This window comes from Lepidochelys olivacea (genome assembly GCF_965140295.1).
Source record: "Lepidochelys olivacea isolate rLepOli2 genome assembly, chromosome: 3".
In the NCBI taxonomy this organism is placed as follows: domain Eukaryota; kingdom Metazoa; phylum Chordata; order Testudines; family Cheloniidae; genus Lepidochelys; species Lepidochelys olivacea.
Window position 1 is genome coordinate 198,048,757 of NC_140413.1, and position 22,336 is coordinate 198,071,092.

The 22,336-nt window shown below is 39.3% G+C and overlaps 1 protein-coding gene across 2 annotated transcripts in view; it reads left to right on the top strand.

The window, feature by feature from the left end:
- The window catches only part of KIF16B (kinesin family member 16B), a 243,612-nt gene extending 222,739 nt beyond the window's left edge, over positions 1 to 20,873 (top strand). For both annotated transcript variants that reach the window (XM_084622343.1, XM_084622344.1), the window contains 2 exons: positions 2,089 to 2,172; positions 19,622 to 20,873. In XM_084622343.1, the coding sequence (XP_084478469.1) occupies positions 2,089 to 2,172; positions 19,622 to 19,780 (243 nt within the window). In that variant the 3' untranslated portion in view covers positions 19,781 to 20,873. The remainder of the gene's footprint in view (positions 1 to 2,088; positions 2,173 to 19,621) is intronic.
- Positions 20,874 to 22,336: the final 1,463 nt, after the last annotated feature.

Here is a 22,336-nt window from a genome sequence, read left to right on the forward strand (position 1 = left end):
ATATTTGTGTAAACTCACTTTATTTAGAAAGAAACAATCCCCAAACATACAGCGAAATATGTTTAAAAAAAATAAAGCATATATTTATATTTGTCTGACCATTATACCTAGCAGTCACATAATGCAGTGATGCCTAATACAGCATAACTTCTTCAGGGGTGAGATTTTGCTGTCCACCAATATCGCTGTATAGATTAACTAAAAAAAAGTGATTAATACAATGAGAATTATTACCAAGGACATAATTGCTTTTATACAATTTTAGGCAACATGCTGCTAATTCTCTAAGCATTTGGAAGCAAGTAGATGAAAAGAAAATGATGGGGGAAACCCGAGGAATATAATTTTGAGGAAAAAGAGGTTGATGTAGTAAAGAGACTCTCCACCACTGCTCCCGGTGCACCACTTCAGATTACTCACTTGAAGATGTCTAGACAGGAACTAAATGTAACATCTCTAAATTATCCAGGTCGGGTTTAACAAGAGAATAGGGTTGAAGAATTATTGCTGAAAAACTGGAGATAGCTGAAAAACTCCTCTACATTGAGTGTTTATGTTCAAAGGCAAAAATAAAGCTTGTAATTTAATGTACTGTGCTTCTGCGTATTGTACACAAGCATAAACTCCTTACAGCCCTAAAATATACTTATATACTAGGCAACATTTCTTTTATTTTGTTCTCTCTTGACATCCTCAGGCAGCCAATTTGAATTTGTGCAGAAAGAGGCAATTGCTTTTGGAAGTGCCCCACTCTGAACAAAAAGAAAAGGAGTACTTGTGGCACCTTAGAGACTAACAAGCTAACAAGACTAACAAGCTGTCGCTCACGAAAGCTTATGCTCAGATAAATTTGTTAGTCTCTAAGGTGCCACAAGTACTCCTGTTCTTTTTGCGGGTACAGACTAACACGGCTGCTACTCTGAAACCACTCTGAACACTGACTCTAACAATGTGCGGTTGCGTGTTTGTGTTTCAATGATTTCCTCATTTGACATGGTCATTGATACAGTAAAGATATCTTTCACTGCCACCCCTGCAGACTGCGCTTAAGCTTTAAGAGTAATGGTGGTTTTTTTCCTCCTTTGCATCATTACCAGAAATAAGGCTTTATGGGCCAAATTACCCTTTCCATGACACTTGTGTAAACCTATTGCGTGTAACCTATTCTGTGAGTCTGAACAGATATAACTGATGGACTGGAAATTAACAATTGCATTTCATGCACAAGAAGGGAATAGAATCCTATTCACTCTCTCTCAGCTGAGCTGGCTTCTGCAGTTCCTACAGAATTAAAAAGTAGTGACGTAACCAGATATAATTCTGAACATCTACATGGAGTGCACCTATTGCATAGGTAACCGACATCTTCATATAGTCATTTTTGAGAATAAAACTATGCTGTTGGTAGTTTTCATTTTCAGTGTGATACATAAGCTTTTACCTTATTCACGTGGATTCTGTTTGATCACTCTAAAGTTAGCCTGATCATTCAGTAAAATACCCTGATCATAGGTTAACTTGTCTTTATGCTCACCTGCGGTGACTTTTAGTATCAAGCTTCCACTAACCTAGGGACACCTGAAGCCCAGCGTAACTATCTGCAGAGCATGCATTCAGTAAAAGCTCTTAGATTTAATGATGGAAACAATATAGCTATCATAAACAAAAGCAAATGAAATAGATGGTAACACAATCAGAGATAAGCTTACAATGATTTTAACAGATGATTCTGATCTTTAAAATCTACAAAATTCCTGAGCAGTTCATATTCTCTTCTTTGCAGCTAGTGTAATATGCAGATTCAGTTTACAAACTTTTGATTTTTATGTTGGTAGATGGAGACATTCAGATTCCTGTATTTGCTTTGCCGTTATTCACTTGTGACAGTAGAATCCTATTGTTTTAGTACAGATTGCATTATATTAACATCAGTAGAACAGCATAATGGGGTTGGACCTAATGACACATACTGTAACTTGTGAATATTTGTCATTTTCCTCTCTCTGATCGCTTTGTGTTTTAAAGAGAATTTTTTTCAGTTTAGCTTATCATTTACAGTACCAATTAATTATCTTACATCTGTTACAGCTTGCAACTTTAGAATTCCCTCCAAAGAAGCTGTTCGGAAACAAGGATGAAAGAGTGATTGCAGAACGGCGGAGTCACTTAGAGGTAATGGTAATTTTTTAACAAACTTTTGAGAATGTATTTAGACAGAGTTCTGTCTGTCTGACCAATAGGAACCATTCCCATATGGCAGAAGTTAAATAGACTATTTGTAAGGGTGAAGTTACTTGCTGCTTCATTTACCACAGGAGATGGCAGCAGTAGATTGCAAAGTAATGAAACATGCTTATCAAAAAAATCCTTCTTGTCTTAAAAAAAGGCATCTTTAGTTTTGTTCATAGGAGGTATAATTTATTTAAGGAGGAAAAGGTGGTGGATGAGGTGAAGTAAGCGTTCAGTGTAGACAGATGGTCTCTACACAGCGTAAGATTTTAAAGAAGATTGCCTACTATAAACTCAGTTCATTAGTTGAAGATTTGCAATATTTTATCTTAATTACTGTATCGGAATATCTGGGGATGAAGAGGCAAGCACTCTTTAGGCTTCATTGAGCTTTATTTGTAATCTAACTTGTTTTGAGTTTACTTTGTTTCCTCTCTGAGCTAGTATTAGAATTAAGTTTGATTGTAGCATAACAATGTTTCTGATACTTTTCATTTCCTCTTGTTGTGGTGTGCATATAGTACACAGTTCCAACTGCCAAATCCTTCTAGCTATTTTACAGGGCACCTGTGAGGATTATGTATTTCATCAATAACTCATTCATCATTATAGTATAGCGTATTTGGGCGGGGGGGCGAGGGGGGAGACACCAGATTTTGTACTAATGTACACCACTCTGCAACCCTGTCATAGCTAATGGGATTGCACAGGGATGGATGCAAGTCAGTACAGAGTTGGAGCCATTACATTTACGTTTAAATGACAATAAGTGCTGTTTAAACAGAACAAAAAGAAAACAAAGAAAATTGTATCCTACTCTGAACCTTCTGATTCTTATTTTTAATAAATCTTTTTCTACATACCACAGCATTTTGTGAAACACAAACATCTCTTTCCACTGACTTTTGAAGGGCTACTACCCAACAATCCAGTTTCAAAATGTAATGTGTTTCCTGGTTTAGGTTCTTCTAGAGTAGTTTTAAATGTTTTTCATATTATTAAATCTATGGTTATATTCCATTCTCCATGCTGGAATTAGCTTCCATATTTTGTGGCCCACACAGTAACTTAATCTCTTGCCTTTGTTTATTTTATTGCAATGTTTATACATGTACATCTAAATATTCTAACTGCTGTTTAAAATGATGGGTTTTGATCTGAGTTATATAGTATTTATAACTTTAGATATACTCATACAAATAGTCTCTAACATTTTAATTTATTAGTTAAATTAAGCCATTTAAACCTTGTTTATTAGCTACATATAGTTCAGCTATCATAATATCTGGACACTATTTACATAAATAAATACACTATTTCCCTGTACATACTGTACATATTCCCACATTACTCAGTAATCCCCAGCAAGAAAGAACCCAATCTAGCTATACTGAAGAAGCCAATGTCTAACGGAATACTAATACCCACTGTCAGGAAAAGCCTGATCAAAGATTTGTGGTAACACACTGTAAAAGTGCAATATGTTGGATTACCAATGACAGTGTAGTCTGAAGCTTTGCCCCTGCTACTGACAGTGCTTTGCTATTGGCTCCTCTGGCTGCTGTGCTGTGAACTAACACTTGAGGTACCTCCGCTTACTGCAGCTACCTTGGCAGAACAGAGTGACAGAGGCTGTTTTAGCAATAACTGGCTCCAAGATCAGTAAGGCTTTTTTAATAATCACAGCAACTTGAATTAGACCTGGAAGCAAACTGGCAGTGAGGAACATGTTGGTGTAATGTACTATCAACTACCAATTCTCTAAAAGCATTGGCTTCTATACTTTACACTAGTTGAAACTTTCATGTGGTCTTCAAGATTAACCCCAGATAGAGAACATTTCAGTAGCTGCACCGGAAGGTGAAGAATGAATGGATAGCCATGGCAAATGATGCATTACTTTGGTCAGCTGAACATAAAACTAGGCATTTCTAGCAAGGAAATGCAACGAAACTAAAGACTGACTACAGTATCTTGATGATCAACAGATATATGCCTCCAGTTGCTCATGCCATCAATCATCAGCTTTTCCTTATCCATATTCACTCTAATAGACAGCTGGCTTTCATCCACCTCCATACATCTGCTGCAGCCAGGGAGAGCAAGGAAATAACAATGCCTGAATCCAATGAAGAAGAATCCTAGAGTTGGTAGTCTTCAACATATTGATGACATTGCATCTCATAATACGTCACGATCTCCTCTTGAGCCTTGGGAGATGATACACATCAAAACATTTATATGACCTTATCTTGTCATTTGATATAAGTAATCTAGAGTTAATATGACCGTCTCATAAACAAACTAGGGAAATAAAACCTAGATAGAGCTACTATAAGGTGGATGCATAACTGGTTGGAAAATCATTCCCAGAGAGTAGTTATCAGAGGTTCATAGTCATGCTGGAAGGGCATAACGAGTGGGGTCCTGCAGGAATCAGTTCTGGGTCAGGTTCTGTTCAATATCTTCATCAATTATTTAGATAATGGCATACAGAATACACTTATAAAGTTGGTTGATCATACCAAGCTGGGAGGGGTTGCAAGTGCTTTGGAGGATAGGATTAAAATTCAAAATGATCAGGACAAACTGGAGAAATGGTCTGAAGTAAATAGGATGGAATTCAGTAAGGACAAATGCAAAGTACTCCACTTAGGAAGGACCAATCAGTTGCACACATACAAAATGGGAAATGACTACCTAGGAAGGAGTACTGCGGAAACGGATCTGGGGGTCTTAGTGGATCACAAGCTAAATATGAGTCGACAGGGTAACCCTGTTGCAAAAAAAGCAAACATCATTCTGGGATGTATTAGCAGGAGTATTGAAAGCAAGACATGAGAAGTAATTCTTCCGCTCTACTCCGTGCTGATTAGGCCTCACCTGGATTACTGTGTCCAGTTCTGGGTGCCACGTTTCAGGAAAGAGGTGGACAAATTGGAGAAAGTCCAGAGAAGAGCAACCAAAATGATTAAAGGTCTAGAAAACATGACCTATGAGGGAAAATTGAAAAAATTGGGTCTCTTTAGTCTGGAAAAGAGAAGACTGAGGGGGGACATGATAACAGTTTTCAAGTACATAAAAGGTTGTTACAAGGAGGAGGGAGAAAAAATGTTCTTCTTAACCTCTGAAGATAGGACAAGAAGCAATGAGCTTAAATTGCAGCAAGGGCAGTTTAGGTTGGACATTAGGAAAAACTTTCTAATTGTCAGTGGTTAAGCACTGGAATAAATTGCCTAGGGAGGGTGTGGAATCTCCATCATTGGGGATTTTTAAGAGCAGGTTGGACAAACACCTGTCAGGGATGCTAGATAATACTTAGTCCTGCCTTGAGTGCAGGGGGCTGGACTAGATGACCTCTCGAGGTCCCTTCCCAGTCCTATGATTCTAATGAAAGATTTTTAGAAGAGAGATTGAATTGTCTCCCTGAAAAACATAAATGTTACGTTCTTTTCAGAGTCTCTATACTGAGTTTATTGGATACAGCCACAACTGTGTGTTACACCAGAACAATGTTCTGCATGAATATTGAACTTGGATTTTTCAAGGTCATATGCCAGAGGTGGGCAAACTATGGCCTGCGGGACTGTTGTGCCCGGCCCCTGAGCTCCTGGCCCCTCCCCAACTGTTCCCCCTTGCTCCACTGGCGCAATGCTCTGGGCAGTGGGGCTGCGAGTTCCTTGGGCAGCGCAGCTGCAGAGTCCGGCCTGACCCAGTGCTCTGTGCTGCGTGGCATGGCTGCCTGTCCCTGTCCTGGGGCAGCCGCCCCGACAGCCACCGGTGCTCCAGGCCGCGCAGTAAGGAGGCAGGGAGTGGGGGGCTTGGATAGAGGGCAGGGGAGTTCGTGGGTGGGGGTCGGGGCGGTCAGAGGGCGGGGAACAGGGTGGTTGAATGGGGGCAGGGGTTCCGGAGGGGCAGTCTGGAAGGGGGGTAGGGGGTTGGATGGGGCAGCGGGGGGCAGTCAGGGCACAGGGGAAAACGGTGGTTGGATGTGGTGAGGTCCCGGGGGAGCTGTCAGAAAGGAGAGGGGGGGTTGGATGGGGCAGCAGGGGGCAGTCAGGGGCAGGGGGCCTGGGGGTGGTCAAGCAGAAGGGGTGGTTGGATGGGGCAGGGGTCCTGGGGGGGCAGTCAAGAAGGAGGGGGGTTGGATGGGGCAGCGGGAGGCAGTTAGGAGCCGAGGGGCCAGGGTCGAGCAGGGGACAGAGAGCAGGGGGTGGATGGGGCAGGAGTCCCGGGGGGGGGCTGTCAGGGGGCAAGAAGCAAGGGGGGTCGGATAAGGGATGGGGGCTGGGCCATGCCTGGCTGTTTGGGGAGGCACAGTCTCCCCTAACCAGCCTTCCACACAATATCAGAAACCTGATGCATCCCTCAGGCCAAAAAGTTTGCCCACCCCTGTCATATGCAGACCAGAAGTAGGTATTTTCCTCTGGTGGATGACAAAATCTGGTCACTCTTCATAAATGATATTCAGCTGGTTACATTCCAGTAGCGTTTGTAATCTTGAACAGACTCTGACTTCTGTCATTATTTCCTGGACAACTTCTATCAAGGACAGGACAGACCCTGATGACTAATCAGATTCAATTAGTATCTCATCTCTGGCGAGCGGCAACAGCTTCTTTCGAGCAGAGGCAAAGTTTAGGTTTTTCTTACTGTTTTTGGAATTAACCAGACAGCATCAAATTAAAAACTTTTACGGATTAAGGCATCATGTACCTTAAGCAAACTCCCATGTCAGGCTAAATTCAACAGTTTGTCTACAAGAATTATTCCTTGAATCATCAGCAGCTGAGATGTCCTTGTGGCTTCCTCACCTTGCATCAGAACCAGTTTGTAACTGGTTGCAAGATTTGGCCATGGCTCTGTATTCTGAAACATTTGAAGACTCTCCAAGTGGAACTTCTCTTACAGGTATGATTTTCCACTGTTCAACTTCAAAATGAGTTAAACATTGTCAAGGCTGATTCCCCACTCTGGCACTTCAAGTTCAGAAATGGGGGCCCGCAAGGATTCAAAAAAATTAATACTGGCCACTCCAGGCTTGTATTAAACTCCCAAGGTTACCGCTTCTCTTTGACCTTGGATAGATAGATGCTGCCACCACCCGAATGCAAACCTCTTGGAACCCAGGAAGGCACACTTGGCCATACAAACTGTAAGAGGCTAATTAATTAAGATGAGCTATTATCAGCAGGAGAAAAAAAAACTTTGACAGGTATGTCTACTTGTCTAAATGGACCATCTTGATTATCACTACAAAAGTTTTTTTCTCCTGCTGATAATAGCTCATCTTAATTAAACACGCTTATTTTAATTGGCTTAATTGGCTTACCTTAACTGGCTTTGGTCAAGGAAGTTTTCCCCACATTTGATGATAGCAACATTTGGCAAACACATTCTTTTTCAGGAACCCCTAGTAGTTAAGTAGCAGTTGAATGTAATTTTCATATACTTCTGTTCTTTCTGGTTCCAGCCAAAATAGGAAGGAAAATTACTGAAGTAGTATGAGGATTTTTGTGGCATTTTCAACCCAACCAGGGCCAGAATATCTCTGGAAACTTCATGCGAGACTTCTCTTTTTGGCTTGGGTGAGTGGGTGGCATTTGTGAGAGAAGAGAAGGAGACGCAGAAGGTTGTGGTCTGCATAGGTCCTCATCACACGTTGGGACCGTTCGGATGAAAAGGGTCCAGACAGCCTCAAATTAAAGTCATGGTTGTTAACTACAAAACAGGATCATCGTTAAAGTTACTTGAAGTTTATATGTACCTTAATGTGTTCCGGTCCTCAGAAGTTGAAAACTTTTTCAGTGCATTCATTGATAGGAAAATGTGACTTAAATTATCCAAAGAGTAGTCTTGTAACCTTTGACCAGTCTACATATTTATAATTCAGAGGCTTTTGGCATTGGATTTTTTAATATAACACAGGATATCCACGTCCCTTGTGTCTATATTGAATTAACTGCTGGTAAGTTTGCACAGAGAATTCTCTTTTCTTTTAGAGAACTGAGAGAGACTAATTATATATTCAAAATTACCTATGGTAGATTTAAATTCTGGGCTTTAGCAATAAATGTTCTATTTGCCGTCCATTAATTGTTTCATCAGAGACCTGTTTAGGGTAAAACTCTAAATTAATTGTTCAGTTGCTTAATGACTGTAACTTCACTTTAGAGCCAACTTTGCTTGATTAAATCTGCCTTAACTGAAACAGCCAAAAATTTTGTTGATAAATTTTGTTGTTAAAAGTTAGTGTGAATTTTTCCTTTCATGCAATTAGACTTCTGTAAATAAGGATATACAGTATTATCCTATTTTTGATAAAAACTGCAAGGAATGTAGACAGTTTGGGGATTATTTTTTTTTAAACTGGTAAAGAAACCAAAATGGAAAAGATGTTTCAATTAATGTGTCTGTTTCCATTTTGATTGCAAAATGTGTTTTCAGTAGAATGTAGTTGCTTAGTTGGTTGGCTGGATGTATTCCCTTTAGGAGGGATTGGCTAAGGAAATGTCACTACACTCCAAGCATTACTTCCCCCCACCCATTTTCCCTGTATCTCCCATTTGCAACATCCACTGTTTTTCTTCTCCTAAACACGAAGAACTACACTCCAGTTTATATAGTAACAAGCTTTAGGTTCGTAGATCTCAAAGCACTTTACAAAGATAGATTAACACCGTTATCCTGCACTTTCTATATATTTGAATATACAATGCAGACTATGCAAGTGCATTAAATGGGCCAGGTGTTTAACATCCCAACTCCAATCTGTTTGTTATCTGAGGTAACCTAATTCACATTATTTACAGGCAAATTGAGAAGATGAGTACTGTATAAAAAAAAATGTGGTAATCAAAGTCAAGTGTGGTAAATAAAAGTTGCCTTTTTCTGGTTGACTTTCATGCCAGTGAACCCAAGTACAAAAAGCTGACAAAGCTACTGATTAGATGTCAGTTCAAAGTGATTATTAAAAGACAATTGTTAAATTCTAGTGATGAGCTTGCAACAGCTTCCTTAGTATCAGAGCTTTAGGAAGAGCTTTAAAGCCAGCTTCTCATTAGCGCAGCTCTTCCAATTTGATTGTAGGCCTATGATGGTATGAAAGTAACTGTCCTTAGAAGCAGCTCTCCCAGATAGTTTTTAAAGTGTTAAGAATAAATTTAGAAATATTCAAAGAAAGATTGAAGCTTTTCTTTTCATTATTCATGTGCATATGTACCTGCTCATTTTGCTATTGAAAGAGTAAACAATATTGAAGATTTGCAGCACTTGATTGTACTGGAGAAGGTGCCAGTTGCATGGTCTCAGAGTCAGTCTGAACTTTGAAATGTTGTTTGTTTTGGAGAACCATTTTTTTTAATTCCCTAAAATAAGAGAGGTAGTATAATGGAGGCTCTGACAGGAAAGAAACTGACATTAGCCCAAAAAGGAGAGCATAGTAGGTTGATTTTGTGAATATCAAATATGTTAAAACATTTCTAGGATGATTGCTTTAGCAAAAGTTAGCTAGATGGGGCTCTTATAACCTATATTTGCATTAAGAAAATATTTTTAAAAACAAAAATAATAAATGAAGCATTGCTTGCATGCAGGAAATAAAACCTATTTAGTTAGCCACTTTGAAGCTATATGACATATCAGGTTCGTGATTCACGGTGCACCACCAGTGTTGCCCAGAGGCACCAGGTACATCCCCTTTGAAGTGGCAGTGTTCATAGTGGGAGTTGTAGCAGCTGTCAGCGGTGAAGAGATTAAACATTCCAACATTTTTGGGTGGCATTGTCGTCTTTGTATCAGGCACCGTCTTCAAAAAGTGAATGATTTTTCCTAATGATTACATTTAATAGATACAAATAAGAAGAAACTAAGATTTCTACATGCACCAAACACTTGCATACTCTACCTTAATCTACATGCAGGTTACGAAATATATCGTGAATAAACTCCATTGAGATTCAAACAGAACACAAGATATTGTATTCTAATAGTATTGATAGGGAGAAGAGTTGATTAGTTCATGGTTAGTTCAGTTCAGACCTCCAAGTTAGCCCTAAAAAGGGGTCTTCTAGACTTGAACGGATCAGTAATTGAAATAACCTATTGGATTGATTCACTTCAATCCAGTGACCAAAAGCAGTTTACTGTCGGGCACTTGCAGGACTGGATTTGCAAATCTAATTTGCAAATCTGGATGTGTAATGTTACTTTTGACTGTTATAAGTACCCTGCAAACAGCTTTTAGGTTCCTAAATATGATTTCAGTTGTTTAACTTCAGGCACCCCCTCAAGTCATAAATTTAAGGCCAGAAAGGACCACCAGATCACCTAGTTTGACCTCCAGTATATCACTGCCATTAAACACCATCCAGCCATCTCCTCGCTACACCCAACAATCAGAATTAGACCAAAGAATTACAGCATGTAGGAGAGTGAACAGTTGTGTGGCACAGCCAGAGAAAACAGGTGGGATTAAGGTGCAAGGGATTTTTTGCAATAAAAATATGAACTTTTCTGTGAAATACATTGTGTTTTCAAAGGAAAAAAATAGGATCAATGATTCAGAATTTTCAGCCTTTTCACAAATTTTCTTAAAGTATCATAAAAAGGAGGGAACCATTAATGTTGATTACAAAATGTATGAGTTAACCTATTTCAGACTTAGTTTAATTTCACATTAGTGTTGATAATAGTTACATTTTATTTTGCTGTCCGTTCAAGACATATTCCTCAACATCCTCTTGCAAAGCAAGCTGAATAGTTGCCCATACCTGTACAGCTTTCCAATAACGACCCACCACAGTCTGGAGCTGAGTTTATCGATAAAGTGAGCTCTCGATTGAGGACGCAAGGTGCAACTCATTACTGTCCTTTTTTGAGGCAAGTTTATCAGTCATCCTCCAGTTTTTGATTTCACCAGAGGAAGTTGAAGGTGATGCATGTCAAGTACTTTGGTAACTATTTACCAAAGCCACTCTAGCAGATGACATGCTGTCACTGCTGGCCAAGGGATGCGTAGTAAATTCAATTTCTTTGTTGCCGTCTGTGAAAAGGTTTTGACAGGATTCGTTTTGACTTGTGCTCTGGAGAAAAGAATGATTTCCTTCACTAGCTGGGTCTGTTTTGATCTTTTTAATATGGCCTTTTACTTCCAAAAGCAGATTCACACAGATATAGCAACTGTAAATCACAGTTGTTCTGTCGCAGCCTATGGGTATGGTTTTTATTGGAACTACATAAAGCCAATGAATGTAACCTTTTAACATGCAGACATTGTAACAAATATTAAGTCCCATAGATTGTAAATGAATTTCATTTGTTAAAGTGTAATATCAAGCAGAATATTATTGGAGTTCGTGAACTAGACTGACTTTAGAAGTTAATTCAACTGATGGTGGAGAATAATAATTCAACATAATGTGCTCATGCTGTTAGACTTGAACAGAAAAATTATCTAAATAGCTATAATGAAAAGTTTGGTTTTGCAAAGATAGAATAGCAGTTTCACCTTGAATTTTAACCAGCCTCTGACAGAATGCTTCGTATGTTAACAAAAATTTAATATTAATATATTGACTTCAAGTTTGTTATCACTCTGACTAAAATGGAGTTTTGTTGGGACTTAGTCTCCTGAGCACCTAGGTCAGTTCTGAAAATCAGACTTAAGTTCCTAAGTCACTTAGGCACTTTTGAAAATATTATCCCTGATCTTTGTGCTGTGTGTATATTATGAAGACATCTGTAGCAACTCTGGGCCAGATCCTTCATTAATATAAATTGCCATAGTTTCACTGGAGCTGCACTGACTTACACCTGCTGAGAATGGCGTCCTCCATAATTCAGGTTGTGCTCAGATTCGTAGTTCTCATGGGGGTTAAATCCTTTTTGTAACTTAAGGAGAATGTTGTGGACATGAACCAGAGTCACAACACTTGCTCTTGGGCAGAGTTAATTTTTTGGAGAATAACAAATATTTTCAGTAACACGAGTTTTAAAATTGAGACTTGCAGTCTAATATTTCCTTCAGATCCCACTAACAAACAGGTTGCTTATAGCATGTTGAAGTTCAGGTCTATATACCTGCACACAACTCAGACATAGGCTAGTTTAAAAAAAGTTATTAGCATTATTCATCATAACTGTTGTATTCATGCTTTCCTAGCAAACACAACCAGTTTACAGCAGAAGCAGTGACGCTCTGACGTTTGTGTACACACACACACACACACACACACACACCTCTCTCTCCCTCCCTCCCTGGCAAGTTTCGCTCTCTGGCTCCTCCCTGAGGAGTCCCTATAGCGGCAACCTTGGATTTTCTTCCTTAGCACATTGTCGATATCTGAAACCTGTCTGTCAGCAAGAGAACTTAATTTTGGTGAGGCCAGAGTTAAGATTACACGTGTGAGATTCTGAAGAATTGGTTATGTGCATTATGCATGGCTGTATGGTGGAACTGAAAGATAGTTTGTTGTGGAGGTGAGACGTCTGAGTGGGTGTTAGGGATTGTAACCTAAGGCATGCAAATTGAGGGTGATCTGGATATTAAATGGCGATTGTCTTGATTTATTTTTTACAATTCCATTGGTAGAAAATATGTGTAAGCCGCCTTAACTCTGTTAACCTTCAAAAGGTTGAAGACGCCGCTACCAGGAAACAGTATTGCTTGGGTGGGAGGAGCCGGTGATGCGATTCAGCATTAGGCTGAATCATCAATTGAGTAGCAAGGGTTTGGCTAAAGGAACACATTTCATAATCTTTGGTTGTATAGCATGAGGCCATTTCACCAAGCACCGGACCCAATTAATGCCTGGAACTTTGAGGCAGGTCTCCCTCCCTTTAATATTGTAACTGATGCAGTTGTGGTGTACTGCTTTAAATCCATTTATGTGTCATTCTTCTTTCTCCTACATGTCCTGATCAACCTCTTATCTTTGTGCTTACACAAATTATCTAATTGCAGGGGAAGGGCTCTGATTTAATGTTGATGCATATGTGTAGAATTATAATAGGTACAGAGGTATTTACAGCTTCTTTTATTAAAATGAGATTTCCAAAACTTTGTCCACTAATGATAGTGCTGTTTAGTTCTATAGTTTTGTTATAAGCAAAGTCCAGAACTTGATTCTTTCCCTACAAAAGATACAGGACCAGATGATACTGTAACATTTCTAGAAATTTATCATTTGTGCGTAGATTTTCAAAGAAATAACAGCTTTTAAACACTAAATATTTTCTCAGGCACTAGGGTTTTTTTCCCTTCATATAAAATTGAAACTGCCCACAGTGACCTCAGTGTATATACAGTAGTGTGGGGATCTAGAGGTGACTAATTATATATTTCATGCACTTTATATAGTAATATTCAAGATATTGAATAAGAAAAGCTAGTATGCTCATATATTTTATTCTAGAGTTGATTTTAGGATATCTTGCAATATGTTCCAAGATAACTTGGAAAAGAACTGATCCCAATGTATTTTTAGCAAGGGTGGGTGAAGCAGTCTTGTAAAAAGAACCTTGAATGCAAGTCTGACTGTTTAACTCTTAGAGATAAGGTGAGTGAGAGATAATCTTGTATTGAACCAGCCTCTGTTGGTGAGAGAGAGAGAGAGAAGCTTTTGAGCTAACACAGAGCTCTTCTTTAGGTCTGGGAAACCCACCCAAGGCAGCTCTACGCTACAAATTTCAATCTGCGCAGCTGCAGAGATGCAGCTGTGTCTCTGTAGGTGTCTGGTGCAGGGGGTTGGGGTGCAGGAGGAGTGCGGGATTCAGGAGTGGGCTCCGGGTAGGGGGTTGGGGTTCATGAGGGGTGCAGCAGGGGGCTCAAGGCAAGGGGTAAGGGGGCTCAGGGCAAGGGGTGCAGAGTAGGGCAGGGGGTTGGGATGTGGGGTGCTGGAGCGGTTCGGGGTGCAGGCTCCGGCCCGGTGCCACTTACCTGCAGCAGCTCCGGGGTGGCAGTGGCGTGCAGCGGGGCTCAGGCAGGCTGAGGCCGCGTCCCTAAGGGAGGGGGAGGAGCAGAGGGCTCCACGTGCTGCCCTCGCCTGCGGATACCTCCCCCAAAGCTCCCCTTGGCTGCAGGGCGGGCGATGCCTGCAGGCGAGGGCAGCACATGAAGCCCCCTACCCCCCAGGGGCCATGGTGCTGGCCGCTTCTGGGAGCGACAGAAGGCTGGCAATCCCGTGGGCCAGATCCAGCCCATGGGCTGTAGTTTGCCCACCCCAGAACTAGATAATGTCCCAATGGTTCAGAATTAGTTCAGTTTGCAACCCCTCAGCACCATTCTTCCTTATGAGTTCCATCTTCATTCTTTTCCCTCTCCATGATATGTATCGCTGTGCCTGCTGCCTATTATTGGGCTATCACTCATCCATTTACTGAGTCTCATTCCCTGTGGCTCTTGCTTGTTTACAAGGAAGAGAGGCCAAGAGAAGAATTAGAAATGACTAAATGTTGCAAAGCCCAGTTCTAGAGAGAAGACATGAAACCCTTAGCTCTCACCATTCCTTTTGTAGGATCACCTCAGATAGTGCGCTTTGCAAATCCTCTCTCTCCATGAGTCACTGCCTCAAGTCTCTGTGTGTCAGCATGCCATCTCCGGAAGGCTGCTTCTTAACAGATTCCTATAGTTTGTAATAATACCTAACATTTTATATAGTGCTTCACATCTGAAAACCACTGCAGAAAAACATCAGTTACTCCTCATGACACCTCTGGGAGGGGGAGAGAAGAACTAATATGTTTAACTTTTTTTAAAATTAAATGGTAGAGAAAACACCTGGAAGGTGTTTCCCCTTTTCCCCCATTAGATGGATCTAATGATCTGAGAAAGATCAAGCTGGCTAACATTCTGACTTGTGCAGTGACACGGGATGCCTGAGCAATCAGTGTCTTTTGAAGTCTGCCATTTAAGCAGATCTTTGTTTCTTTTTGTCACTGCTTGGAAGCCGTCATAGCTAACCATACTCCGGTTTACCTGCTCATTTTGCACTAGATTCTAATATCCATATTCATGCTTAGGAATATCTTAGGCTGAGGTACTCCCATTGAAACCACATGTACTAATTGCAGAGTAATGTGTTATTCAGAGTGAGTAAGCTTGAAACCTGTCCCTTTTTATAGTATTTTCATCTTTTCTATACAAAATAGCCATGTGCTTTTCCTCTATGAATAGTTTAAACCAAGATTTGGCTTAAAACTTGCAACACTGTACTCCTTTGTTAAAAGATTATATAGTAGTTATATGGCTGGGTCTGAGCAAGGCTAGCATTTTAATAAAGGGGAAGATGGTCCAACGATAGGAGTTGGATTAACAAGTTAGGCATTCTTTTTCCTAGTCTGCCACTGATTCTTTGTGAGACCATGGGCAAATCTATTAATATCTGTACCTCAATTTCTTCAACTATAAAGTGAGGATTATTTCTTACCTCACTATGCTCTGTAAGGCTTAACTCATTAAGGTTTGTAAAACTGTGTGAACTCCTTTAAATACAAGAGCAAAATATTTCATTATTGTGGGGGTTGTGAAGCCCAAAGCTCAAGAGAATTACCAATGTTACAAGAAACCTGCTGTAAAAAATAGTTAGCAAGTTTGGGAAGGTCCAAACCTATAGTCCAAACCCATGATGCTGGAAGTTTCTTTCACCTTCTATAAGTACTACAGCTGATGAGTTTTAAAACAATGCAAAGTTTAATTTAAAAAAATCTAATTCTTATTAAACTTTGTGATTGGTCTCCAAAGCTGTCACTCTTTGTAACATATGAGAACAATATAATTGAGTTGTGTTCTCTGTTAATATGCCACAACTGAATGGAAGATAAGAATCATTTTACATTCCAGAAAACTTTTCAATTTTAATACTGTTAAATAAATTTATGGGTTCATGTTAAAATATATAAAATTATGAGGTCCCCACTTAGTGAGGTAGTGCAGAAATCATTAGAATGACATTGCACATCAGATGAACACTGGCCTACAGTTATAGAATGACCCCTATTAAAATAATAGTTTTTTAAAACTTTAAATGGTTATAATTTCACCATTCACCAAATGAAAATGGAGGGAAAGCAGCTTGGCCCATTCAACAAAAGAAACAGCTTTGAGGCTTGCAAAGATTTCTAGGTTTTTCTCCCGCAGGGATACTTGTCATGCAAGGTTAAAGCTTTGAGGTTTAAGTTTGTGTAGTTCACATAATATAGATCTCAAGTTAGTCAGTCTAAAGGACATGAAAACGTAGGACAAACCAAAAGGGCAGAATCTTCACCTTTCAAATCTTGGGGACACAGTTCTAGCATGCTTTGAACCTAAGAATAAAACAGAATGGATTCCTGCTTTAAACATTTTCTTACATAGTGGTAATAAAATTCCTGTACAAAGTAATCTTTCATATTTCTTAGTGTATGCTTGGACCAAATGACTGATAATAAATATATGTTAAAGTGTTTAAGTATAAGAGCTGTCCATCTAATGATGCCACGATTCCATGCCATCATTGGAAAACAGATATTTACAATTACAGTGGGTGTTTTGTAAGCCAACAATTTAACAATGTAAACACTAGTAGCAACATGAACTCAGAAGTACATTTTGAACACTGATTGCTAGACTAAATAATCCAGAACAAGTGAATATTGTAATCCTTACTGTTCTGAAAGCATTTACCAGAATGAAAAATAAAATAAGTCAAAAGAACATGTCCCTTGGAATATTTGTAATAGTGAGTTTGATTGTTAACTTTAGAAGTGAACACTGCAAGACTAGAAATAGATGTTGATATACTATAGTACGTTCCACATTTGGGGGACAGCAAGGCTTTGAGTCAGGCACTGTTAGTGTAGTGACTGGATAGGAAGTCATGACAACAATGTGCGCAGCCTTAGTTCACATGTGGGCTAGAACATCAGGACATGTTTCACTGTATTATGGAATCTTTAACTTCCAACCAGCACATCTCGACCAACCGGTATGGGGTGAAGGGCACAATGGCCCCATGCTGCACTTCAGCATCATACTTCATGCTGCATATGAGCCCTGATCCAGAGGCTATTAAACAAGGTAGTACATACTGACATACAATATATGGTGTTACTAGAGTGCAGTATATGGCATTGAAATCTTACTTCAAAACGAAATTTCAGGAAAAAAAAAAAAAAAAAGGGAGGGGGGGGGTAACATTTTCACAATTTGTTCTCCACTTTCCAGCCAGCTGTAGTGTTCCAACCATGATTTCTGTGCAGATCTGGGAAAATTATGTGAACCAGTAGTTGCTGCTGTTACCATTTTCATTTCACGTACATATACTCGCCTAGCACAGAGCTTCTTTGTACTACTACCATTAGAATTGCCCAGCCTACAGTAAGAATAGTGGCTTTACAGGAAAGGCATGGCAGTAAATCACCTGGCCACACAGACCAAGGTGTATACAATTTCCTTTCTAATGACTGTGACTAAAAAATCGGTGCCTTCTGTGAACCTTCAGATCCAATAAACTGGAATTACTGCAGTAACTTTCCACTACTAAAACTCGAGCAGAGTGTTATATTTTTACATTTGATTTACTTCCCTATTCATCCTTCAGGCTTTATTGGGTTGGGATTTTTTTTTAAGGGACCCTACTTCGTGAACTAATTATGACAAATGTTGTCACAACATCTGTTGCCTGCTTTAAATTATCTCCTAGTCTGTTGGAATTCATCTTGAAGGCATTTTCGTAATGAAATATTTCTTTTGTGAACATTAATACAACCTGTGGGAGATTTGAATAAAAAAGAAAATCCACCAGTCCTGCCAAGAGAATAGCTTATGTGCCAGCTGCTTTTTTGTTACCCTGCATTCCATGACATTAATATAGTTTGTTTCCAAGACTCTTAACAGCAAATGGATAAATATCTTGTTATATTATGGAGAAGTTCTTCTTGAAAAGAGAGCAGGTAATGTGGACTTTAATTAGGGTGACTTCTTCCCAGAATGGATGGATTAGGGCTGTATGCTGCATTCAGGTAACTGAACATCACATTCATCATAGGATATTGTACTAAATAGATTTCTCCCCCCGAATGCATGATTAGTGTGTAATATCTAAAGATATGACAAGTCAGTTATCTTTTTAATCCAGTCTGTAGCAGAGCAAAAGACTTTATCCTTTTACTTTAGATAAGATTTCCCTTGCAGCTATTTGCATGGAGTCAGGGAGGTGATATTTTTGGTTACTCTTTAGTACAGGTCTGTTCATCTGCCTCAGCATATGTTTTATCTACCACATTTCATTTGAACATGCCAAGCGCTGTTTGTTAAATCTCACTAAACGTTCGTGTTCCCCCAAAACCTTACTTAAAGAAACCCCATCGGTTTTGCAAAAGTGACCTTTATGTTGTTACTGCCACAATTTCACACGATGTAAATTTCACACAATCGGTGGAATGGTTGGTAAATATTACTGTTTGGAACTGGAACACTTCTTGCATTTTGTATTTGTGTTAGACAGTTTTAGGGTGGATTTCACTGGAAGGACCCAGTTCAGAGATAATTACTGCACCACAACTTTATGTGGAGGGGCAGAAGGGGGCTATTGTCCAGTTGGCCAAAGGAAGGGGGAACAGTGCTTTACAGGTGGGGAGAGGGGCGAGTCAGGGGCTCATATGAACGGTCTAGCAGCGAGCCAACTGCCCTTTCCTATAGCCCACCTTAACCCTCCTATGAGGAGGAGTGGATAAGGTCCCAGCAATGGGTTGGCTGGGAGACCTAGATGGAAAAGGGGGTTAGGGTGGTAGAAGCCTCCAGGATAGTTATTGAATGAACATGGGGCTACCTGCACTGTACACTTTTATCTGCTAGATAGTCCCAGACATTTAATAATAGTGTTGCGGCCTTATTAAAACCATATCATGTGTCTCCTGTCCTTTCGGTATAGCTGGACAATAAGCAACACGTGTATAATTTATACAGATGCCCGTGATCAAAACAATTCCCTTTCAATTTAATGATTGTGGTACTTAGGTGCTGAAAAGTTCTTTTTCATCCATATTTAGTGAAATTCCTATAAAGTAGCTTTGAGTTTTTCGACCTGCTGCAATATTTGCTAGCTTTGGTAAGCCATGATTGGTAAACCATGATTAGCAGAGAGTAAGCTGGAGGTAGAGCAAAATAGTAACAATCCTGGAAGGAGAAGAATATAATAAACATTTTTATTGTATTGCCTGACCACAACATAAACATTTCAGAGACACGTTTTATAGGTTGGTATTTAAGTATGGTTAGTTATTAAAATGAACGTTTCCAAGTTCACAGAGATTTGTTTCGCTTTTTTTATGTTGCCTTGTATTTAACTCTTGAAAATGACTGTAACCAAAGTGATCATGAAAACACTGTGACATAGTGGATTTCTTTTCCCAGAAATACCTCAGGAACTTTTTCTGCATGATGCTCAAGTCTCCATCATCTCCATTACACATCGATAAAGTGGGACCAACCCTGTCAAAACACACCATCTGTGAGTTCTCACCATTCTTCAAGAAAGGAGTGTTTGACTACAGCAGCCACGGGACCGGCTAACTGTGTGCCCGGGACTCTTTGCCAGTGGAGCAGAATCCAAAGTTGTGCCTTCCATTCTGTGGTGTCAGAAAAATGCAAATAAAGACTCAATCTCCATGCCTGAAAATTTCCATCTGAAATTTTGCCAGTTAAAAACAGATATGCAACAATGCTGACCTTCATCCTTTAGCGGTTGTCGTATTTAGTGCCTGCATTTTCTTGGCATGGAATATACAAACATTTGTTAGCGCTAGTTGCTCTGGTAATGATGTACAAAAATTCTAATTCTCATGCTGTGTTGGGATCCACTCATTAGTGAAAGTGCTTCCTTTACATTTGCTCAGACAATTCATTATAGTACTGCAAGATTATCTCCTGTTTACTGTGGTTATGTAGTCATAAGGGGAGTTTTTCTAATGTTCAGTTTCCACCAAGCTGTTTCTTAAGATTATTTCCTGTTTTTCATTTCCCCTTAACATAGTGTGGCATTTGAGATGATACTCACGCTCCATTGGTATTTGTTTATCTCAAGAAGCACAGTTTAACTATTTGAGGGTACAGTGTTCCTTATAAGAATCAAAGGACCTGTGACCTGAACATTTACAAAATATGTACTGCAGAGGATTTTAATTCAAACTCTGTAAAAGTCTTCCACGCTTGATTATACAGATGCAGAATGAATCACTTGCCATTAATTAAAAGAAAGGAAACAATAGTTATTCAAGAATGAGGTCAGCATCTTTTCTCATTGTCTAATGACCCGGAATGTAATTGTATATTGTGCACTTTACAGAGCTCTCAGCAATGCACAAAACTAAGGTAAAATGCTATATATTTTGGAATAGATGGTTTCTTCACAGTAGAGTAACACTTATCTGAATTTTAGTTGCACAAATTAGAATTTACGAGGTTTTACTCATACTTTAAAATTACTCAGGACTTGTTTAGAATTGCACATGTATATACAGTATAGTATCCATTTTGTATTACTATGGAACAAAAAACCAACAATATTAACTGGAATGAGGACATGTACAGGTTATATATAACAGATTGTGTAAAAAGTAGAGCTGTCAAGTGATTAAAAATGTATCACAATTAATCACATTGTTAACAATAGAATACCATTTATTGAAATATTTGTGGATGTTTTCTACATTTTCAAATATATTGATTTCAATTACAACACAGAATACGAAGTGTACCGTGTTCACTTAATTTATTACAAATATTTGCACCGTAAAAAACACAATAAATAGTATTTTTCAGTTTATCTCATACAAGTACTGTACTGCAGTCTCTTCATCATGAAAGTTGAAATTACGTACAAAAAATAACCGCATTCAAAAATAAAATAATTTAAAACTTTAGAGCCTACAAGTCCACTCCTACTTCAGCCAATCACTCAGACAAACAAGTTTGGTTACAATTTTCAGGAGATAATGCTACCTGCTTCTTGTTCACAATGTCACCTGAAAGTGAGAACAGGCGTTCACATGGCACTGTTGTAACAGGAGTCGCAAGATATTTACGTGCCAGATGCGCTAAAGATTCATATGTCCCTTCATGCTTCAACCATCTTTCCCGTAAATATAAACAAACTTGTTTGTCTTAGCGATTGGCTGAACAAGAAGTAGGACTGAGTGGACTTGTAGACTCAGACATTTCACATTGTTTGGGTTTTTAGTGCAGTTATGTAACAAAAGAAATCTACATTTGTAAGTTACACTTTCATGATAAAGAGATTGCACTACACTACTTATATGAGGTGAATTGAAAAATACTGTTTCTTTTGTTTAGATTTTTGAAGTGCAAATCATAGAATATCAGGCTTGGAAGGGACCTCAGGAGGTCATCTAGTCCAACCCCCTGCTCAAAGTAGGACCAATCTCCAATTTTTGCCCCAGATCCCAAACGGCCCCCTCAAGGATTGAACTCACAACCCTGGGTTTAGCAGGCCAATGCTCAAACCACTGAGCTATCCCTCCCCCCAAATATTTGTAATAAAAAATGACACTGTACATTTTGTATTCCGTGTTGCATAAGAAATCAATATATTTGTAAATGTAGAAAAACATCCCAAAATATGTAATGAACTTCAGTTGGTGTTCTATAGTTTAACAGTGCAATTGATCACGGTTACTTTTTTTGAGTTAATCGAGTGGGTTAATTGCGCTTAATCGAGAGCCCTAGTAAAAAGCAGACTCAAACAACTTTCAGATATTAAAATGTGTCATAAAATAGGTTTTCATGCTCACTTTCATGACTATAAAAAGTGCCATCTGGTTAATCAGAACTACAATATGAGTTTCCATATGTTAGGTCATGGAATCATAGAATATTAGGGTTGGAAGGGACCTCAGGAGGTCATCTAGTCCAACCCCCTGCTCAAAGCAGGACTAATCCCCAACTAAATCATCCCAGCCAGGGCTTTGTCAAGCCTGACCTTAAAAACCTCAAAGGAAGGAGATTCCACCACCTCCCTAGGTAACACATTCCTGTGCTTCACCACCCTCCTAGTGAAAAAGTTTTTCCTAATATCCAATCTAAACCTCCCCCACTGCAACTTGAGACCAT